The sequence below is a fragment of the Muntiacus reevesi genome, chromosome 12 (genome assembly GCF_963930625.1).
Source record: "Muntiacus reevesi chromosome 12, mMunRee1.1, whole genome shotgun sequence".
Taxonomy (NCBI): domain Eukaryota; kingdom Metazoa; phylum Chordata; class Mammalia; order Artiodactyla; family Cervidae; genus Muntiacus; species Muntiacus reevesi.
In genome coordinates this window covers 76,421,941-76,439,202 of record NC_089260.1, presented here as the reverse complement: position 1 = coordinate 76,439,202, position 17,262 = coordinate 76,421,941, and the positions used below count along the sequence as shown (strand labels likewise).

Genomic DNA, 17,262 nt, shown 5'->3' with positions numbered 1-17,262 from the left:
CTGAGCCCAGGCCTCTATCCCCTGACTCCGTGGGCTTCTGCACTCTCGAAGTGGTCATGGCCTTCAAGAGCCAGTGCCTGCTGGCCTGTAGGACAGCGCCCGGCACAGTGCCCCCCAGGGCCGGCTGGGATGGCATTCCTCTGAAGTCTCAGCCACCAAGCATCATCCTCCTGCCCCCGTTCCTCTGAGCCAGTGCACCGTCTTCTCCCTCTGGGCACTGGGCTGCTTGAATAGCCTCTGCTTCTGTGGGGAGCTGCCTGGCCTCTAGTCTCTGATTGTCAGCTGTCCCTAGCCCGCCCCCATCTGGAGGCCAAAGTTTCTCTCCAGACAGGGTCATCCTCCGTGCTCATGGCCCAGGACCTGCCCTCTGCGTTCCTCAGGCTGGTGTTCATGGTGGCCTGCATGCTGGCCCTGCACACTGCCTTCCTCCTGCAGGTGCTCTGACCTGGGCTTCTAGGAGCTGCTCCCAGGCAGGGCCCCATGGGGGTTCCCAGAAATGTTAGAAAGCAGGGGGTCTCCACCTGCCGCCTGACCCCCCAGATAGGCCCAGCTCCTCCTTGGCCCAGATGCAAATAAAAAATAACATCATTTAATTCACTAGTTAAAATTAAATACCACTTTATTGGTCCTCAACAACTCTAGGAGTGTGTAGTGTTACCATCGCTACTTTACTGACAAGGAATTACTGCCGGGGTTGGACTCTGCCCCCTCCTCACCAGCCCCGCACCCCAGGGTGCCCCTCCCCCCTCCTCTTCCCCAGCCCTGCCCTGCTCCCTCGTCCCGTCCCAGGCTGCCTACGCAGACGTAGTCACACGGCCAGGCCAGGCCAGGGCTGGGGTCTCACAGGAGTGGGAGGCCCCTAGTCCTCAGGTCAGAGTGAGTGTATGCCGGCTCCGTCCCCACCCAGCTGCCTTCAAGCATTCTGGCCGCAAGATCGACCCCTCCTGGCACTCTCTGACCCCTCCCTGGAGACCCCTGGGGTGGAGACATGCCTCCCTCAAACTCCCAGGGCCAAGGCTGAGGGCTGGAGGCCCTGTGGGCAGCTGAGGCCCACTTTAGAGCCTCTGCCCGTGGACGTCAGTGCTTTCTCCCTCAGCCTTGCCCACACACACTCAGGCACTCTTCCCAGGCAGCCTGGGGCCCAGCTTCCAGCCCAGAGACCCATGCCTGACGTGGGCCTGGCCTTGCCTGCTCTGCCCTGCTCAGTCGGGCTGGCTCCCGAGAGTGGCCTCGTGGGCGCTGCTGGTCTGGTCCCCTCCCAGCCAGGCCTGGCCTCCCTCGGCGCCAGCTGTGGACAGAGCCCACTGGTCGTCCACACCCCTCCTGCCTGGGTTGAGGGGGAGCTGGAGGGGGTGGGCAAGGGCCCTGCTCTCTTTGGGGAGCTGTGTGGCCCTGTCCTGGGCTATGAGCCCCTACCCCAGGTCTCTGGGGTCACCAACGTGAATCGGACCCAGACCAGGGAAAAGATGTTCAGTGTTTCTAACTGAGGGGCTGAGGTCTGGCATCCTGGGTGCGGGAAAGGCATCTGCCCTGCTGGCAGCACACAGCCATGGGGGAGGGGGGCCTTTAGGGCAGATATGGCTGCAGATGCGCTAGCCCTCATGCCCCACTCCCTGCTCTGGGCTCCTTCCCACGCTCTCTGGGAGAAGAGACTGCCTTCCTTCTTAGATCAGAGTCCAGATCCTCCTCCCAGGTGGGCAGGGGCCACGAGAGGTCTCTTACGGATTCTCTATCTGCTTCCGATGGCCCCACAGTGACTGGCCAATGAGGCAGCTCCCAGGGTTTCTGATGGGGCCCAAGCCTCTTTCTCTCCTGAAATCCATCATCAAGAAACAGGTGGGCAGGGGTGGGCCGGTCAGAGGGAGTAGGCCCTGGGCGGTCTTATGGGACCCACTCGCCCGTACCCCAGGACCCTGTGAGAAGACGCACCAGGGTGGAGGAGCCCCTGTTGACTGCAGGTGCCCACCCTCCATTTGTTCATCCTCCCGCCTCCACACGTCCAGACCGCAGGTCAATTTTCTCTAACCCTTGGACACTCTCAGCCCATCCACACTGACTCCGGAGAGTCTCACCTGCCGTCGCCCCCCGCCCCAGCCCCACCGGGGATCCCTAGTGTGCAGCACCTGCTTCGGGGCTGCCTGTGGTGGAACCCCCACCCACGGTGCTTGTCAGCGCCCCTGCCCCTGCACCTTCAGATTCCCCACCCCACATTCCTATGAGAAGCCAGGCCTCTCAGGGCAAGGCCCATGAGGTTGCCATGTCCAGACTGGCACCCTGCCCACCCTCTGCCCAGTGTCACCCACCCTCTGGAAGCCCCCTCCTCTGCTGTGGCCTCCCCGGCACTCCAGCCTCCCCGCCCCAGGCGTTCTTCTGCTCTCCTGTGCTTCCAGCTCCCTTCTCCTCTGTCTCTTGGTTCTTCCTTTATTTTCCCTCTTTTTTTTTTGTTAAGTTAATTTATTTATTTTAATTGGAGGCTAATTACTTTACAATATTATAGTGGTTTCTGCCATACATTGACATGAATCAGCCATGGGTGTACATGTGCTCCCCATCCTGAACCCCTCTCCCACCTCCCTCCCCATCCCATCCCTCAGGGTCATCCCAGTGCACCAGCCCTGAGCACTTGTCTCATGCATCGAACCTGGACTGGTGATCACATATGGTAATCTTCATGTTTCAATGCTATTCTCTTAGATCATCCCACCTTCGCCTTCTCCCACAGAGTCCAAAAGACTGTTCTTTAAATCTGTGTCTCTTTTGCTGTCTTGCATATAGGGTCATCATTACCATCTTTCTAAATCCCATATATATGCGTTAGTATACTGTATTGGTGTTTTTCTTTCTGACTTACTTCACTCTGTATAATAGGCTCCAGTTTCATCCACCTCATTAGAACTGATTCAAATGCGTCCTTTTTAATAGCTGAGTAATATTCCATTGTGTCTATGTACCACAGCTTTCTTATCCATTTGTCTAGGTTGCTTCCATGTCCTGGCTATTATAAACAGTGCTGCGATGAACATTGGGGTGCACGTGTCTCTTTCAATTCTGGTTTCCTTGGTGTGTATGCCCAGCAGTGGGATTGCTGGGTCATATGACAGTTCTAATTCCAGTTTTTTAAGAAATCTCCACACTGTTCTCCATAGTGGCTGTACTAGTTTGCATTCTCACCAACAGTGTAAGAGGGTTCCCTTTTCTCCACACCCTCTCCAGCATGTATTGTTTGTAGACTTTTTGATAGCAGCCATTCTGACTGGCGTGAGATGGTACCTCATTGTGGTTTTGATTTGCATTTCTCTGATAATGAGTAATGTTGAGCATCTTTTCATAGGTTTGTTAGCCATCTGTATGTCTTCTTTGGAGAAATGTCTGTTTAGTTCTATGGCCCATTTTTTGATTGGGTTGTTTTTTTCTGGAATTGAGCTGCTTGAGCTGCTTATATATTTTTGAGATGAATTCTTTGTCAGTTGCTTCGTTTGCTATTATTTTCTCCCATTCTGAAGTTTATAGTTTATAAACGTATAGTTTCCTTCATTGTGCAAAAGCTTTTAAGTTTAATTAGGTCCCATTTGCTTATTTTTGCTTTTATTTCCATTACTCTGGGAGGTGGGTGATCCCTCATATTTTTAAGTGATAAAATACACATAATGTAAAATTTGCCATGTTGGGATGTCCACTGGTTGCCCAGTGGCTAAGACTCCATACTCCCCATGCGGGAAGCCCAGGTTTGGTTCTTGTTCAAGAAACTAGATGTCACATGCCGCAACTGAGAGTTTGCATGCTGCAACTAAGACGCTGTGTGCCACAACTGAAAAAAAAAAAAAAAAAAAAGATCCTGCATGCCCATAACCAGCAATCCTGCACATCGCAATGAAGATCAAAGATCCAGCCTGCCTAAGACTTGATGCAGTCAAATGAATGAATAAATAAATAAAAATAAATACTTTAAAAAATTGCCATGTAACCATTTTTTTTTTTTTGAGTGCCATGTAACCATTTTAAAATGCACAACTCAGTGCCATGAAGGACATTCATGTTGTTGTATAGCTGTCACCACCCTCCCTCTGCAAAAGCGAAACTCTGGTTCCATTAAACACTCACCCCCCTTCCCTCTCCCCTGCCTAATGTCCTCACGTTTCACCCTTGTCGTAGAGTGCGTCAGAGTTTCCCTGCCTTGTAGGGCTGAATAATATTCTGGTGTATGTGTAGACCCCATCATGATTAGCCTTCATCTTCCGAGGGCACCTGGGGTGCCAACGTGTTTCAGGCACTGTGAATGCTGCAGTGTCCACGGGTGTGCTAACATCTTTCCCAGTCCCTGCCCCCAGTTCCTTGGGGTTTGTGCCCAGAAGCGTGATTGCTGGATTGTGCGGTGATACCATGTTTAATTTCCGAACTGGTTCCTCTCCTCCTGCAGGTAAACACACTCAGGCGTCTCTCATTAAGAAAATAAAATCCCTTGAAAACACCCCTTTGCCTTAATTCTCCACCCAAACTTTCTCGCATCTCCTTCCTTGTGCAGCTCTCGGAAGGCGCCGTGGGGACAGCCCCACGTGCTAGAAGCTGAGACCTCTTGACCCCTCTGCTGATCCGTGGCTCTCCGCGCGCCAGCACTCCGAGGGCGCACCCGGACCTGGGAGGAGGCTGCGCTGGCCCCGCCCACCTCCAACTCCGCCCACCGCCTCGCCCCGGCCACGCCCACCCCGCCGGAGGCTGCAGGCCTTGCTGCTGGCGCCCGTTTGGGATAACGCACCCTTTAGGGGCGCCTTCTGCAGGGCAGTTAATTCCATCGCAGCAGGGAGCCGTCTCCCTCGCAGTGATTTGTTAACTCTGAAAGTAATTTTGCAGGGATTCTCTGTAGCTGCAGAAAGGAGTGAAGAAGCTCTTTGTGTCCTGAACAGGGGAGAGGTTACGTGGGCGAGGCAGGGGCTGTGTGCAAGAGGGGGGATTGGGAGGGGGCGCTGGGAGGGGGCTTGACACTGTGCAAAACCTCACATCTGCACAGGACCGCGCGGCCCCGCCTGCCGTGCAAGTTTGGGCCTAAGGCTCCAGGAAGAAAGGGAAGACGCTGATGAGCTTGGGATGAGGGGTCTGAACTTGCGGAGGATCACTTACGTCAAACTTGGTGGCAGGGACGTGCCTCTGCGAGAAGCCTGGAAGTGGCCCAGGCCGGGCAGGAGCCCCTCCCGGGGCCGTGGGGGGAGGGGCCGTGGGGGGAGGGCCTTCGGGGGTTGCTTCCGGCACACAGCAGGAGCAGTGGGACCCGCGGCCCGTCCCGGGACGTCCCACCTGCGCTCCCGGCAGCTGTGTGGCAGAACTTTAGGTACAAGGGTTTTGCCAGCAGTTTTGATGGGGAAGGAGGTGGTGGGAGAGGGGCGAGGTTAGATCTCTGGAGGAGTGGGGAGGAGGGCCTAGGGGAGCGCAAGTCAGGGTGGAGTGTGGCAGGTGGTCCTAGGCCAAGCCCCAGCTCTGCTTCTTCTCCAAGCCTGCCCAGAGTCTACGTGACTGTGATCACCGCAGGTAAGGAATGACCACCTTGGATGTCTTCTCCCTGTTGTCCTCTTGGGACCCGAGTCTAGGGCGTGAGAGGAAGGGGCCAGCTCTCTCACTTCTTTGGGGAGGGATGTGCTTCTCCCCACGTGTGGATGAGGAATTCGAGACTCAGGGGTGGCAGGACTGGCCCAGGTCCTGAGCTCGGGGGAGGGGGTGGCGTTGAGGCTGTGCAGCCGTGGTTCAGGGCCCTGCGCACTGCCTGAGGAGCTTGGGTGAGGTGCGGGGGGCCTCAGAACACAGGAGGCCCGTCCAGCTTCTCCAGGTGGGTGGCCGGCTGGGGCCGGGTGAGTGGGCGCCTTCCTCTCCAGCGCCTCTTGCACTCTGTACTCTTTCCTGCTGCTGCTTCAACAAATCTCTAACTTGTGGTTTAAAACAACAACCAACGGGCTCCAGGGGAGGACCCTTCCTGCCCCTTCCAGTCTCTGGGGGCTCCAGGCATCCCTGGATGTGGCTGTGTCCCTGAGGTCTCTGCCTCCATTATGTGGCCTCTCTCTGTGTCTCTCTACCTTATAAGGACACCAGACACTAGATCTGGCCCCCGCCTCTAAAATCTAGGATGGCCTCATCTCGAGATCCTTAACTTGATCTCATCCTTAAAGTCCCATTTCCAATCAGGATCACCTTCACAGATTCTGGGCATCATTTGGGGGGCCACCATTCAGCCCAGCACTCACCTTGTTGGCCGTTCCCCACTATTCTGGGGATCCTGAGGATCAAGGACTTTCTCCTTGAGCTCAGCAGCCTTTCTTAACGTGTTCACTGTGTGAACAAATGTCCCTGTCCACCCTTGGCTGGCCCTCTCCGTGAGGAAGGGTGATGGGGCCACGGTCAGACCCACAACCTTGGACAGCTGGGAGGGATTCTGATGGTGTCGGCCCAAAATACAAGCCAGGAAACCCTGCAGCACAGCTCAGGCATGACTGCAACCTTGCCCCTCTCCTGCCAGGGCCTGACCCAGAGGCCGGTGCTTGCTTCTGTTGGCTTCCAGACTCCAGAGGCAAGGCAGCCAGCAGCGAACTCCCCCATGCCCCGCCTCTGACGCTGTCCATGGTTCTGACCACCCAAGGCGGCTCTGCTGCGGGGGCATCTGGCCACCAATCATCCCGACCCTCAGTAGAGCACGCGACTTGGGCAACAGTCACACGGTCACCCCACAGGCTGTGGGTACTTGTCAGAGTGTCTCCAGGCAGGGCCAGGTCCCAGTACCAGCATCTAGGCACTGGGCCAGGTCAGGTGGGGAGCAGGAAGGTCAAGGACAGCTCCATGCAGGGGCTGTCCAGACTGCAAGGGCCAGGGCCACACATGGATACTCTGCCCTTTCTTCTGCCCATCATGACTGATTTTTATTCTTGTTTGCAAAAATCCTGATAGGGTGACTCCATCCCACGTGCATTGGGAGGAAGGCAGAGTAGCTTGGAAACTGGGTTAGGAATATCTGTCTCCCTGGCAACCAAGCCCAGCATGGGGAGAGCAGAGTCTTTGCTCCCCAAGGAACAGGCCTGGAGCTGCATTCCCTGGGGGTTGGGGGGCAGACTCCTTGGGTGTTACTCTTTGGGTATCTGGCATCTGCCTCCATCATGCCCAATCCAGAACCTACTCATCTGCTATCTTTTGCTGCATAACAAACTACCCCCAAACATAGGTGCTTAAAACAACACCATTCATGCTCTTAAAGTGTCCAAGGGTCAGGAACTCAAGTGCTGGACCTCGGGCTCACATTCTCTCATGAAGTTGCTGTTGGCTGGGGTTGTGATCTCGTCTCAGGGCTCCACTGGTTGTGGGGGGTCCACTTCCGTGGTCTCTTCGATGGTTTTTGGCAGGCTTCGGTGCCTCTGCACAGGGCTGCCAGCAGGATGAGCAATCAGAGAGGACGGGAGGCAAAGCCCATATCAGAAGCGACGGTCTCAATAATCTGATCTCAGAAGTGACATCCCACTGGTCTCACCCCCTCTTCACTAGAAGTGAGTCCAGCCATGCTCAGTGGAGGGGATGACTCCCTGGACGTACAGTGGTTAAGACTATCGCTCTGACTGCCAAGGGCCTGGGTTTGATCCCTGGTTGAGAAGCTAAGATCCCACAAGCTAAATGGGATGGCAAAAAAAAAAAAAAAAAAAAAAGTAAGGATATACACCAGGGCAAGAATACCCCAGGGTCACTGGGGGCTCTGAGAGCCTGCCCCCACACTACCAGTCCCAGGTATTGGGGGTGGGTTGCCTTGCCTTAGGTCTGGCAGGGATCTTCCAAGTCTCTGACAGAACTTCGGCAGAGATTCCCAAACCAGGAGCAGGTTGGCTGTGATCTGCAGGGACCGCCACCAAGTGCCACCCCACAGTCACCCAAATCCTGGACAGAGAGTCAGTGTCCACCTGACCAAAAGGTGTAGAGTCCAGTCTTGTGGGAGGGCACCCAGGATATCTGCCCTGCCCCAGCCCCTTGGAGAAGGCCTTGTGTTAAATCTGAAATGCATGTGTTAATTCTCACAAGGATGGCTGGATCTGGACTCAAGCCCAGACTCAAGACTTTGCCCAGTCGAATAGGTTTTGGGACAAAATCTAACCCTTTTCCATATTGTGGCCTGAGCCATCCTCCCAGCCCTCCCTCAAACACTCCTGCTCTCTTTCTCTTGGAGCTTGCGGACACTCCTCCTGCAGGATCACTGGCTCCATCAGAGAGGCCTTGTCCACACCCCCGGCCTCTCTCTTTACTCCTCATCCCACTTGGTAGCCCCTGTCAATTTGCCCCGTTGTCCCCTGCTTGCCTGCCCTCTCGCCGGCACTTGCCCTGGGCCGGGTGCCCAGTGATCTCTCTCCCTGTGGGTTTGGTGCAGCCCTCACATGCTTTCGTGGTTCCATTTTATAGATGAGGACTTGAGGCTCAGGGGGCAGGCATCATGCCTGCAGTCACACACCTGAGTGTGGTCCCAGGCTGTCTGCATAAATATTTGTCGGACAGATGAGGGCGGGACTGAAGGAAGGAGGTTAGCACTTGCTCCTCGCCCAGCGGACAGCAGTGCCCAGCAGAGAGCGGACTCAGGCACGGGGGACAGCAGGTGCAGAACACAGCAGGACAGGCGTGATGGGAGCAGAAGGCAAGAGAAAGCTGAGAAGCGGACCAGAGCAGGTGGCAGAGGGCCCTGAATGCCAAGACCAGGGTTCGGGACTTGCCCTCTGAGTGTGGGTGTGGTTGGAGGCAGCAGTCCCTGGGGCTGCGGCTGCTCGTGGGGTCGTCGTGGGGGTGGGGGTGCGGAGAATAACCTTGAACCATCGGGATCGTGATGGGGTCGGGGAGGGGAGGGCCCAAGGGCCGCGAACAGGGTCCTGGGCTAGTACTTGCCGCGCTCGCTCCCTCCCTCCCTCTCTGTGTCTTTGTGCCTTTCGCTTCCTTTCGCAGTAAACGTTCTTCCGAGAAATTCCAAGGGGATCTCAGCCAAGCTGAGGGGGAAGGGACCTACCCGCGCCCGGGTAGGGGGAGGCGGAGGTAGGGGGAGCGCACGGGTGAAGAGATCGGGAGTGGAGAGGGCGCGCGCGCGGGCGGGGGAGCGGGGTGCCTGCTGGCCAGGGCGCCCAAGACAGTCCGGGACGGTGACCCTGCGGGGCTCTGAGTCCCAGGCTCCCCCATCCGCGCGACTCCAGCCACCCCGCCCCCCGCGCGGCCCCCGCCCCGGCTCCGCCCCGCCCCTCGCGCGGGGTCCGTGTCTGCGGCTGCGTTCCCCGAAAGACACGGCTGCACCCGGGTTCCCGTCCGCAGGGAGACCGAAGGGCACTGCTCCCCGCGCCGCCCCCGCCGCCCGGAGTCCCGGAGCCGCGGCACCCCAGGGATGTGAGTGTGCCCCCGACCCGAGGCCCGCGCTCCACGCCTAGACCCGCGGTGAGAGCCAAGGCTCGCGTGAGGAGACAGGGGAGGAGGCTCAGCGCCGGGTTCCTGGGCCCCCGGCCCAGAGGTGGGGGTGGGGGTAGCGCGCGCCCCTCCCCCCGCCGGCAGGTACTGTTCACTCGCACCTCAAACGGCCCTTTCCTCTCCGGACGCACCCACGGCTCCCCAGGGACAAGACGTGCCTCCCGACCACCCCCACCTCCCCACCCCTCATCCCACAGGTGCGGAGCGCCAGAAGGGGGCATTTCGGGCCGTCCCCAAGCGAGAGGGCAGGCCTCTTCTCCCTGGAGGGGGTGCAGCGATGGTGGATGCTCTCGCGGATGGGCTGGGGGAGGGGCTATGGAGCTCCCCGGCGACCCCAGGCTCTGGATTCCGGGATGGAGGTTGCCTTAGGATGCCAGAAAAGGGGAGGGACCTTCGAGCTGGGCCGGGGGCTTGGTCTCCTTCCTGATCGAGGCTTCTCCCTGCCAGGCCGGTGTCCCAGACGACCCCCGCCCGCAGCCCCCGCGCCTTCCCGAGGCCCGCCTGGAGCATGTTGCCTGCAGCCATGAAGGGCCTCGGCCTGGTGCTGCTGGTCGCTCTGCTGTGCTCGGCCCCCGGTAAGTCTGGGGGCCGCTGGCGGGGGGGGGGAGTCCAGGTCACCTGAGAGTCTGTGCGAGACAGCTCCGGAGAGAACCAGGTGTGGGGCGGCCATTCTCCTATGATACCCACCAAGCCCACCCCCGCCACACCCTTGCGACCCCAGCTTTGCCCTTACCGTGTGACCCCCCTGCTTGGGCTGCCCCGGCTACAGCCACGTGGGTCTCTCCTGGCTCCGAGGGCGTGCCTGCTCTTCCTCCTGGGCCTTGGTCCCGCGGCTGGCCCCCGTGCGGATGCCCTGGCCTGGGGACTGCATTCCCGGCCTTGCTCTTCTCAGAGCCCCTCTGGCTCCCCATCAAGTCCTGTCTGACCTTCCTCGATCAAACCAACTGGATTCTGGGGGATGTGAGCCAGGGGGAGGAGTGCGCAAGAGGGCACCACAGGTGTGATGTGTGTGACTCTGCGTGTGCACTGTGCGTATGTGTGGGGCCTGGAGGTGCAGGGGGCTTCCGGAGTTCCAGCGGCAGCACCCTCACCCCAACCTGCCCAAAGGCACACAAGGTGTTCCCAGCCTGTCCCCCAGGTGCCAGTTTGGCCTGGTCACTCCTGGTCAGGGGGTGCCTGGCCTCCTACAGCCAAGCGGCTCTGCTAGGACCTGCGGTGAGGCAGGTGGGGAGGATGCAGGAGGCTGGCTGGCCCGAGCCCCGGTTCCTCTAGTCATTCCCCTCCCCATGCCCTGCCCAGCTCACGGCCTGTGGTGCCAGGACTGCACACTGACCACCAACTCCAGCCACTGCACTCCCAAGCAGTGCCATCCGTCGGACACAGTGTGTGCCACTGTCTGGATCACAGACCCCAGCAGCAGTAAGTCAGGCTCCAGGCTGGGAGGTGGGGGTCGGTGGTGTCATCAGAGTCCCTCTGGCCTCGGACAATGGCGTGTGTCTGGGGGCACGACCCTACCCTGCTGTGTGACAGTCCGTAGGTACCTGGCTCTCTCTGACCCTTTCCGCGGAGCTGGGGGACAGCATGGGTGGGTTGAAGCCTCAGTTGTGTTGTTCTGGTGTCCTGAGCTGACCTGGAGGGTCCCTGGGCTGGGTCCTGGACACGAGGCTAAGAGGCTAGTGGGGCTCCAATCCCAGGCTCCCCGTCTTCATCCCCAGGCAGGAAGGATCATTCCGTGAACAAGATGTGTGCCTCATCCTGTGACTTTGTGAAGCGGCACTTTTTCTCAGACTATCTGATGGGCTTCATTAACTCTGGGATCTTGAAAGTGGACGTGGACTGCTGCAAGAAGGATTTGTGCAATGGGGTGGCACAGGCGGGGCGCAGCCCCTGGGCCCTGGCCGGGGGGCTCCTGCTCAGCCTGGGGCCTGCCCTCCTCTGGGCTGGACCCTGAGGCCCCCTCCCCCTCGCAGGGCTTCCGAGCTTGTCCCCCCACACCTGAGCCTGTGGCTGCCCCCTCCCCAGCCTGGCATGGCTGGCACTGGGGGCAGCCTTAGCTCTGCTCCGCAGCCTGTGGCTCCTGCCCGCCCCAGCTGTGAGACCTCCCTGTCTCCCCACCAGCTCCAAGTTGCAGCCACAGGACATCTCAGGGACGAGGCGTCCGGCAGGAGGCTGGGCCCCTGGGTCCCTGAGGGGAAGCCGGGCCCAGCCCAACAGCCTGGCTGTGAGGATATCTGCAGAGAAATAAAATCACTTCTGAGCCTGGAGACCCGGGCCTGAGCCTGGGTGGGGATTTTGGGGAGGGAGGGGTTCCTGGCAGAGAAAGTGCAGGTGAGCGGATGCAGGGAGGGTGGTGCGGGTCCTCTGGGGGTTGCCAGGGGACTGTGGGCCTGGAAAGGTTTGGGAACAGCCTGAAGGGCGGTGAGTGTTGGGCTGAGCAAGGTCACAGGGTGGGCCTGAGGGTGAGGCCTTGCAACTGTCTGTGCACACACTAGGGAGATGGACACACCAGACTCACACCTGTGCCCACTGAGGGCACACTCCCCACCACACCACGCTCATGCCCCCGACGTGCTCCCACACTGACACATTTGTGGCACAGCAGCTCCTGAATCAGTATGCCCAGCACAGGCAAATCGCACAGGTCCAGGTGGGTGTGCAGACGAGAACACACAGACACGGCAGGGCTCCACGTGCCCTCTCCCGCTGGCAGTGGTCCGCTCCCCCGAGAGCTGTCAGGGCCGTTTCAGGCTCACGTGCCAGGAGTCTGCCACAGAACCAGGCACACTCACATCCCTACCCTGAGTCGGGTGCCCCCACGGGTAGGGTCTGGAAGGCCAGTCCCCCAACCAGGGTCTGCAGGATGGCAGAGGGACTGGGTGCTTCAGGTGGGAGGAGGCAGGAGGGCTCTGGAGGTTGACCCGAGAGCGTGGCTTCTCCTGGCCTTTTCTGCTCCAACAGTGGGCCCTCTGTCCGTCCCTGCACCCGCGTCCAGCCAGCCTCTGCGCCCCTTGGCCACGACAGTCATCCTGTGGTCCAGGCTCGCCACGGGAGGCTCCGCGGCCACTCCAGGCTTTCCCTGGAGTTTGGTCCTTGGCCAGTTCCTCTTCGTCCCTCTGTGGCTGACCCAGCCCGTGATCACTCCTGGGTCCTGCACCGCCTGGAATGAATGATAGTGATAAATGAATGATCTCTCCTCAGGGCTGGCCCTGGCCTTCCTCCCTGGGCTTCTCTGCAAGCATGATGGAGAGGGGTCTGGAGGTCCCGGGGGAGCTAACCGGGGGAGAGTAGGGTCGGTGGATACGGGTCGGTGTCAACTTCCCGCTGATGGAGACGGCCGAGGGGCTCGTTGGAGGGTGTCTCCCACTCCGTTTTAAGTTTGCTCTGCAGCTCTGCGATGTACCCCTCCCCCAAACCTCAGTAAAGTGTGCTACCCACTGAGTGCGTCTGCTCCTTTTGGGACCCTCGGGACTGGGTGCTGCTGGTGGGTGACCTGGAAGATGTGGCTGGCTCAGGGGAAGCAGGCAGAAAACCTCGGGGATTTGGGGGAGGCTGGAGCTGGAGCCAGGCGGTCTGGAGCAATGGGACGCCTGGAGGTGTTGGGAGGATGTGGACGGATCACCCCAGGGACATGGGGTTCAAACCAACCTCTACCTAGTCTTTGCTGAATTTGTTATTTGAGGGAAGTGTTAAAATACAAAAAGGTGTGAAGTTCTCCCAGGTCTTTTAATAAAGATGCGTGATTCCGAGTGGACAGGGGGCTTAGAGGGAGGGCACTGTGGCCCAGACAGCCCGGCCTTGACTCTTCAGCTCCTGTTTCCACACAACTGGACCTGAGCTTGTACCCCGACCTCTGAGGGCTTCTCAGTAGCCCCCACCTTTGTGAGCTCTCGGAAAGATCGAAGCCCGCAGCCTGTGTGCCGGCTTGGTCCTGGGGCACGTGCACACACGTTTTGATCAGCCAGTGACAGCTTATGGGGAACGATGTCGGATTTGTGATTTCCGAAGTAGAAGATTTAACTTCAGGACCAGAGACCAGGCTTGATCACTCAAGAGCTTTTGTGTAGCAGAATTTTATTAAAGTTTAAATAGGGACAGACAAAGCTTCTGACATAGACATCAGAAGGGGGACGGAGAGTGCCCAAATTCACTAGTCTTATCAAGGCCTCATATACTTTTGGAGAAGGAAATGGCAACCCACTCCAGTACTCTTGCCTAGAAAATTCTATGGATGGAGGAGCCTGGTGGGCAACAGTCCATGGGGTCGCAAAGAGTTGGACACGACTGATAGACTTCACTTTCACTTTCAAGTACTCTTGCCTGGAGAATTCCATGGACAGAGGAGACTGGCAGGCTACAGTCCATGGGATCACACTACTGAGCGACTAACACACTATATACTTTTACCAGACCCACTCCCACAACAAACATCTTAAATTAACAAGATTAGAACTAACAATAGAAAGGTCTTACCAGACCCACTCCCACAATATAAGCCTTAAGATTACAAGGTTAGTCAGAAGGTTCTTGTTAAGGAGAAACATGTCCTTGAGCAAAATACTTTGTTATATTGACTAAACAAAGCAAAAAAAAAAAAGTTCTCCCTTTCTCCTTGAGAGCCCAGACCCCTTTCTCCTCCTTGGGGACCCTGAACTTCTTATCAACCTATCTAGGAATTGAGTCTCTCACCAGAGTGCCATGGACTCCTCTTTTGGACAGTTCAGCAAGGGCACCTTCCCGGGTCAGGAGGTCTAGAAGGACCTTTCTCTTTCAGTGCCAGTGGCTGAGTAGCCCCTAGACCAACGAGCCAGTTCTCATTCGGCCTCCCCTTGTTGGAGGGCGCAGGAGTCCCCTCAGTGGTTTTCACCAGTAGTACTGCAGTGACTGGGGTTCTCTGGTGGCTCAGTGGGTAAAGAATCCACTTTCAGTGCAAGAGATGCCACTTTGATCCCTGGATCGGAAAGATCACCTGGAGGAGGTGGCAACTCACTCCAGGATTCTTGCCTGGAGAATCCCATGGACAGAGGAACCTGGTGGGCTACCATCCAAAGGATTGCAAAGAGTTAGACACGACTGAAGTGATTGAGCATGCACGTGCTGCCATGACCGTGCTAGTCCCCGTATCCTTATGGGGGTCAGGCGAGTTTTTCCGTCACATTCATTCCAAGATGAGGACAGCTGAGCTGGAGAGGACATCGACCTAACAATGAAATAGGTGCCTCAGAAAGGGCCATGTTAAGTCATAGTCACACCAACTCCATCCGTATCCCTCACAGAGGTGTTATTCAACTTTAGGACTTTTAAGAACCTTACTCTGAGCACCACTTAAGAAGTTGTTAGTGGGACTTCCCCAGTGGTCCAGTGGCTAAGACTCCATGCTGCCAATGCCTGGTTTTGATCCCTGGTCAGGGAGTTAGATCCCACATTAAGAGCTGGCATGCCACAACTAAAAAGATTCCACCTGCCACAGCTGAGACTGGGTGCAGCCAAGTAAGTAAATATTGAAAAGAAGTTACTAGTGAGGTTGGATGTCCAAAGAGTGTCAGCCCCTGTGTTTCTCCTGTGATTGTGCAATAGCCACTCCTACTATTGCGACTTTGTCTTTTCCTGTGACTTGACAGACTCGTGTGTGTGTCAAGGAAACAGTCTTTCCCATGGTGTATGTTTTGCAAATATTTCCTTGCGTCTTTGTTTTTGATGTCTTCATTGTACATATGTTTCTCAAGTTTCGTGTGGCTGAATCTAATTGCTGTTTTATGGTTTCTGGGTTTCAGGTCTTACGAACATGTCCTCTGCGCTTTCCTGAGGAAAATAATCTCTGCATTTTTCCCTAATATTGTTACAGATGTGGCCACCACATTCGGATATCCAGTCCTGGAGTTTAGAGTGTGGCAGGAGGCAGGGACTTCCCCCAAACATGTGTCATTTTGCTCAATGCCATTTTTTGAATAAGCTCTCTTTCCCTGGTGACTTAAGTACCATGTGGATAACAGGGTGCATTTCTACATGTGTGTGTGTGTGTTTTGGGTCTGCACCCAAATGGCAGGGGACCCCTTCCCCACCTGGGGACCTCCTCCTGCTTTGGGTCCCACCAAGCTGCTTGACTCCACCCTAGTTTCAACAATTGGTGAGGCAAGAGCCTGCCTTCTCTTCTTTTTAAAAGACTCTTGCCACTTCTTGCAGTTTATTCTTACAGATAAATTTTAGAACCCACTTGTCTAGTTCCACACCCTCCTCAGGGGGTTTTGATTGGGCTTTAACTCATTTCTGTTTGAAGCTGGGGAAGGAAGCGTTCTTCACTGTTGGAAGTCCTGCCACTCAGAAACTCCATGTATCTCACCGTGTATTTAGTCCCTCCGTCCAAGTGCATCATTTTCTTCATGTGGCTCTTGTATCTTCCTTGATATATTTACTGCTGAGTAATCTGTAGTTTTTGTGGTGTTGGAAGTGGGATTTGATTCCCTCCATTTGCCTTTAAGGCCATTTTGGTGTACTGAGGTGATGTTTTTCATTTTCTTCGTGGTGTTTATTCCAGAAGTACTCAGCCCCAACCAGGCCCCCACTCCGGCAGGACGACGAGGGAAGGGGTTGAGGGATCCACAGGAGCCCTCAGAAGGCTGGCCTTTATGTTTCCCAAATCCTCCAACCACTGTGCCTTGGGCCTCTCAGAGAGAGATGTCAAGACCAAGCGAGTCTAGGGAGAAGCCCCTCAAAACACTTCCAGACTCGGCGCTGGGGGAAACTCTTGAAGGTGAGGCAGTGGTACCCCTGGGTGGAAGGGCTTGGAAGGAGTGGAGGGTGGTCTGGGTCCCAGAGAGAAGCTCCTGAAGGGTGGGGCCTTGGAGCAAGATGGGTGGGTGAGGGGGCAGCAGGTGGCCACACACAAGCTCGCGCCTGCCAGCTGGAGGCGAGGCCCGCAGACTAGAGGTGCGAGACCGGTGCAGCCCTAATGCCTTGGTGGATGTGTGAGGCTGGGTCGAGCTGAGGGGCACTGTAGCTGATGTGTCTGCCACCCCCACTGGGCACAGCCCAGGGAAAGAAGGTGGGCCAAGACAGGTGGGTTTCCACCACCTGGTAAGACGGGTCTCGAGAGAGTAATTGTTACAGATTCAAGTTTGCCCTTCATTCTCCTGAGGCTGGGCTGTGCTCACACCCTCTAGTGTATTGGCCAGAGGCCCCCTGGGTTGGAGGGGCCTCAGCAGGGACTCTGCTGGGGGGAAGCGGGGAGCCTCTTTCGGTGGCAGAGTGGGTGGGCTGGGCACTGCCTCTCGCCCCAGTGGAGCTGTCTGTGGGTGTTGTCTGGAGGCATCCCCTCAGCAGAACCGAGGCCACGCAGTGACTCCTGAGGGGCTGGGGGCTGCAGAATGAAGTTTCTGGACCCCAGACAAGTGGGGTTCACAACACAGGGACTATCAAGTTGGTGCAGAGGGTGTCGGGCAACCAGATGAAGGAAAAGAGGCTTACTTTCCAATGAGTATCTCCCTAAATTCTATTTTTATCAGAATCTCTTAAACTTTCAAGGCATGATACATACATACAATCAGATAATCTACAAATGAAGACCATTTGGCTGTGTTTTCCCAATATTTCATTGCTTCTTTAATTTTGTTTTCTATTGCATTAGCTGGGACCCGCAAAGCATAGTTGAATAGTGGCAGTGATCCAGGGCTTCTGTGTTAATGGAAGATCTTTCCTGTCGCACCCTGAGTTGATGTTTGCTTTTGGATTTGATAATGTCTTTATTCAGCTTAGACCCTTTATTTATTCATATTTCAATTAGGTTTTTTTTTTATTAGGAATGTCTGATGAGTTGAA

At 56.6% G+C, this 17,262-nt stretch overlaps 2 protein-coding genes across 2 annotated transcripts in view; one reads left to right on the top strand and one right to left on the bottom strand.

Annotated features, from left to right (window-relative positions):
• The window catches only part of GLI4 (GLI family zinc finger 4), a 413,072-nt gene that overhangs the window by 28,939 nt on the left and 366,871 nt on the right, over positions 1-17,262 (bottom strand). The gene's annotated exons all lie outside the window — the stretch shown is intronic.
• Positions 9,923-11,401, top strand: LY6H (lymphocyte antigen 6 family member H). The gene is made up of 3 exons (XM_065903641.1): positions 9,923-10,025; positions 10,750-10,869; positions 11,166-11,401. The coding sequence occupies exons 1-3, from the start codon at positions 9,959-9,961 to the stop codon at positions 11,399-11,401; spliced, it is 423 nt and encodes a 140-aa protein (XP_065759713.1). The 5' UTR covers positions 9,923-9,958.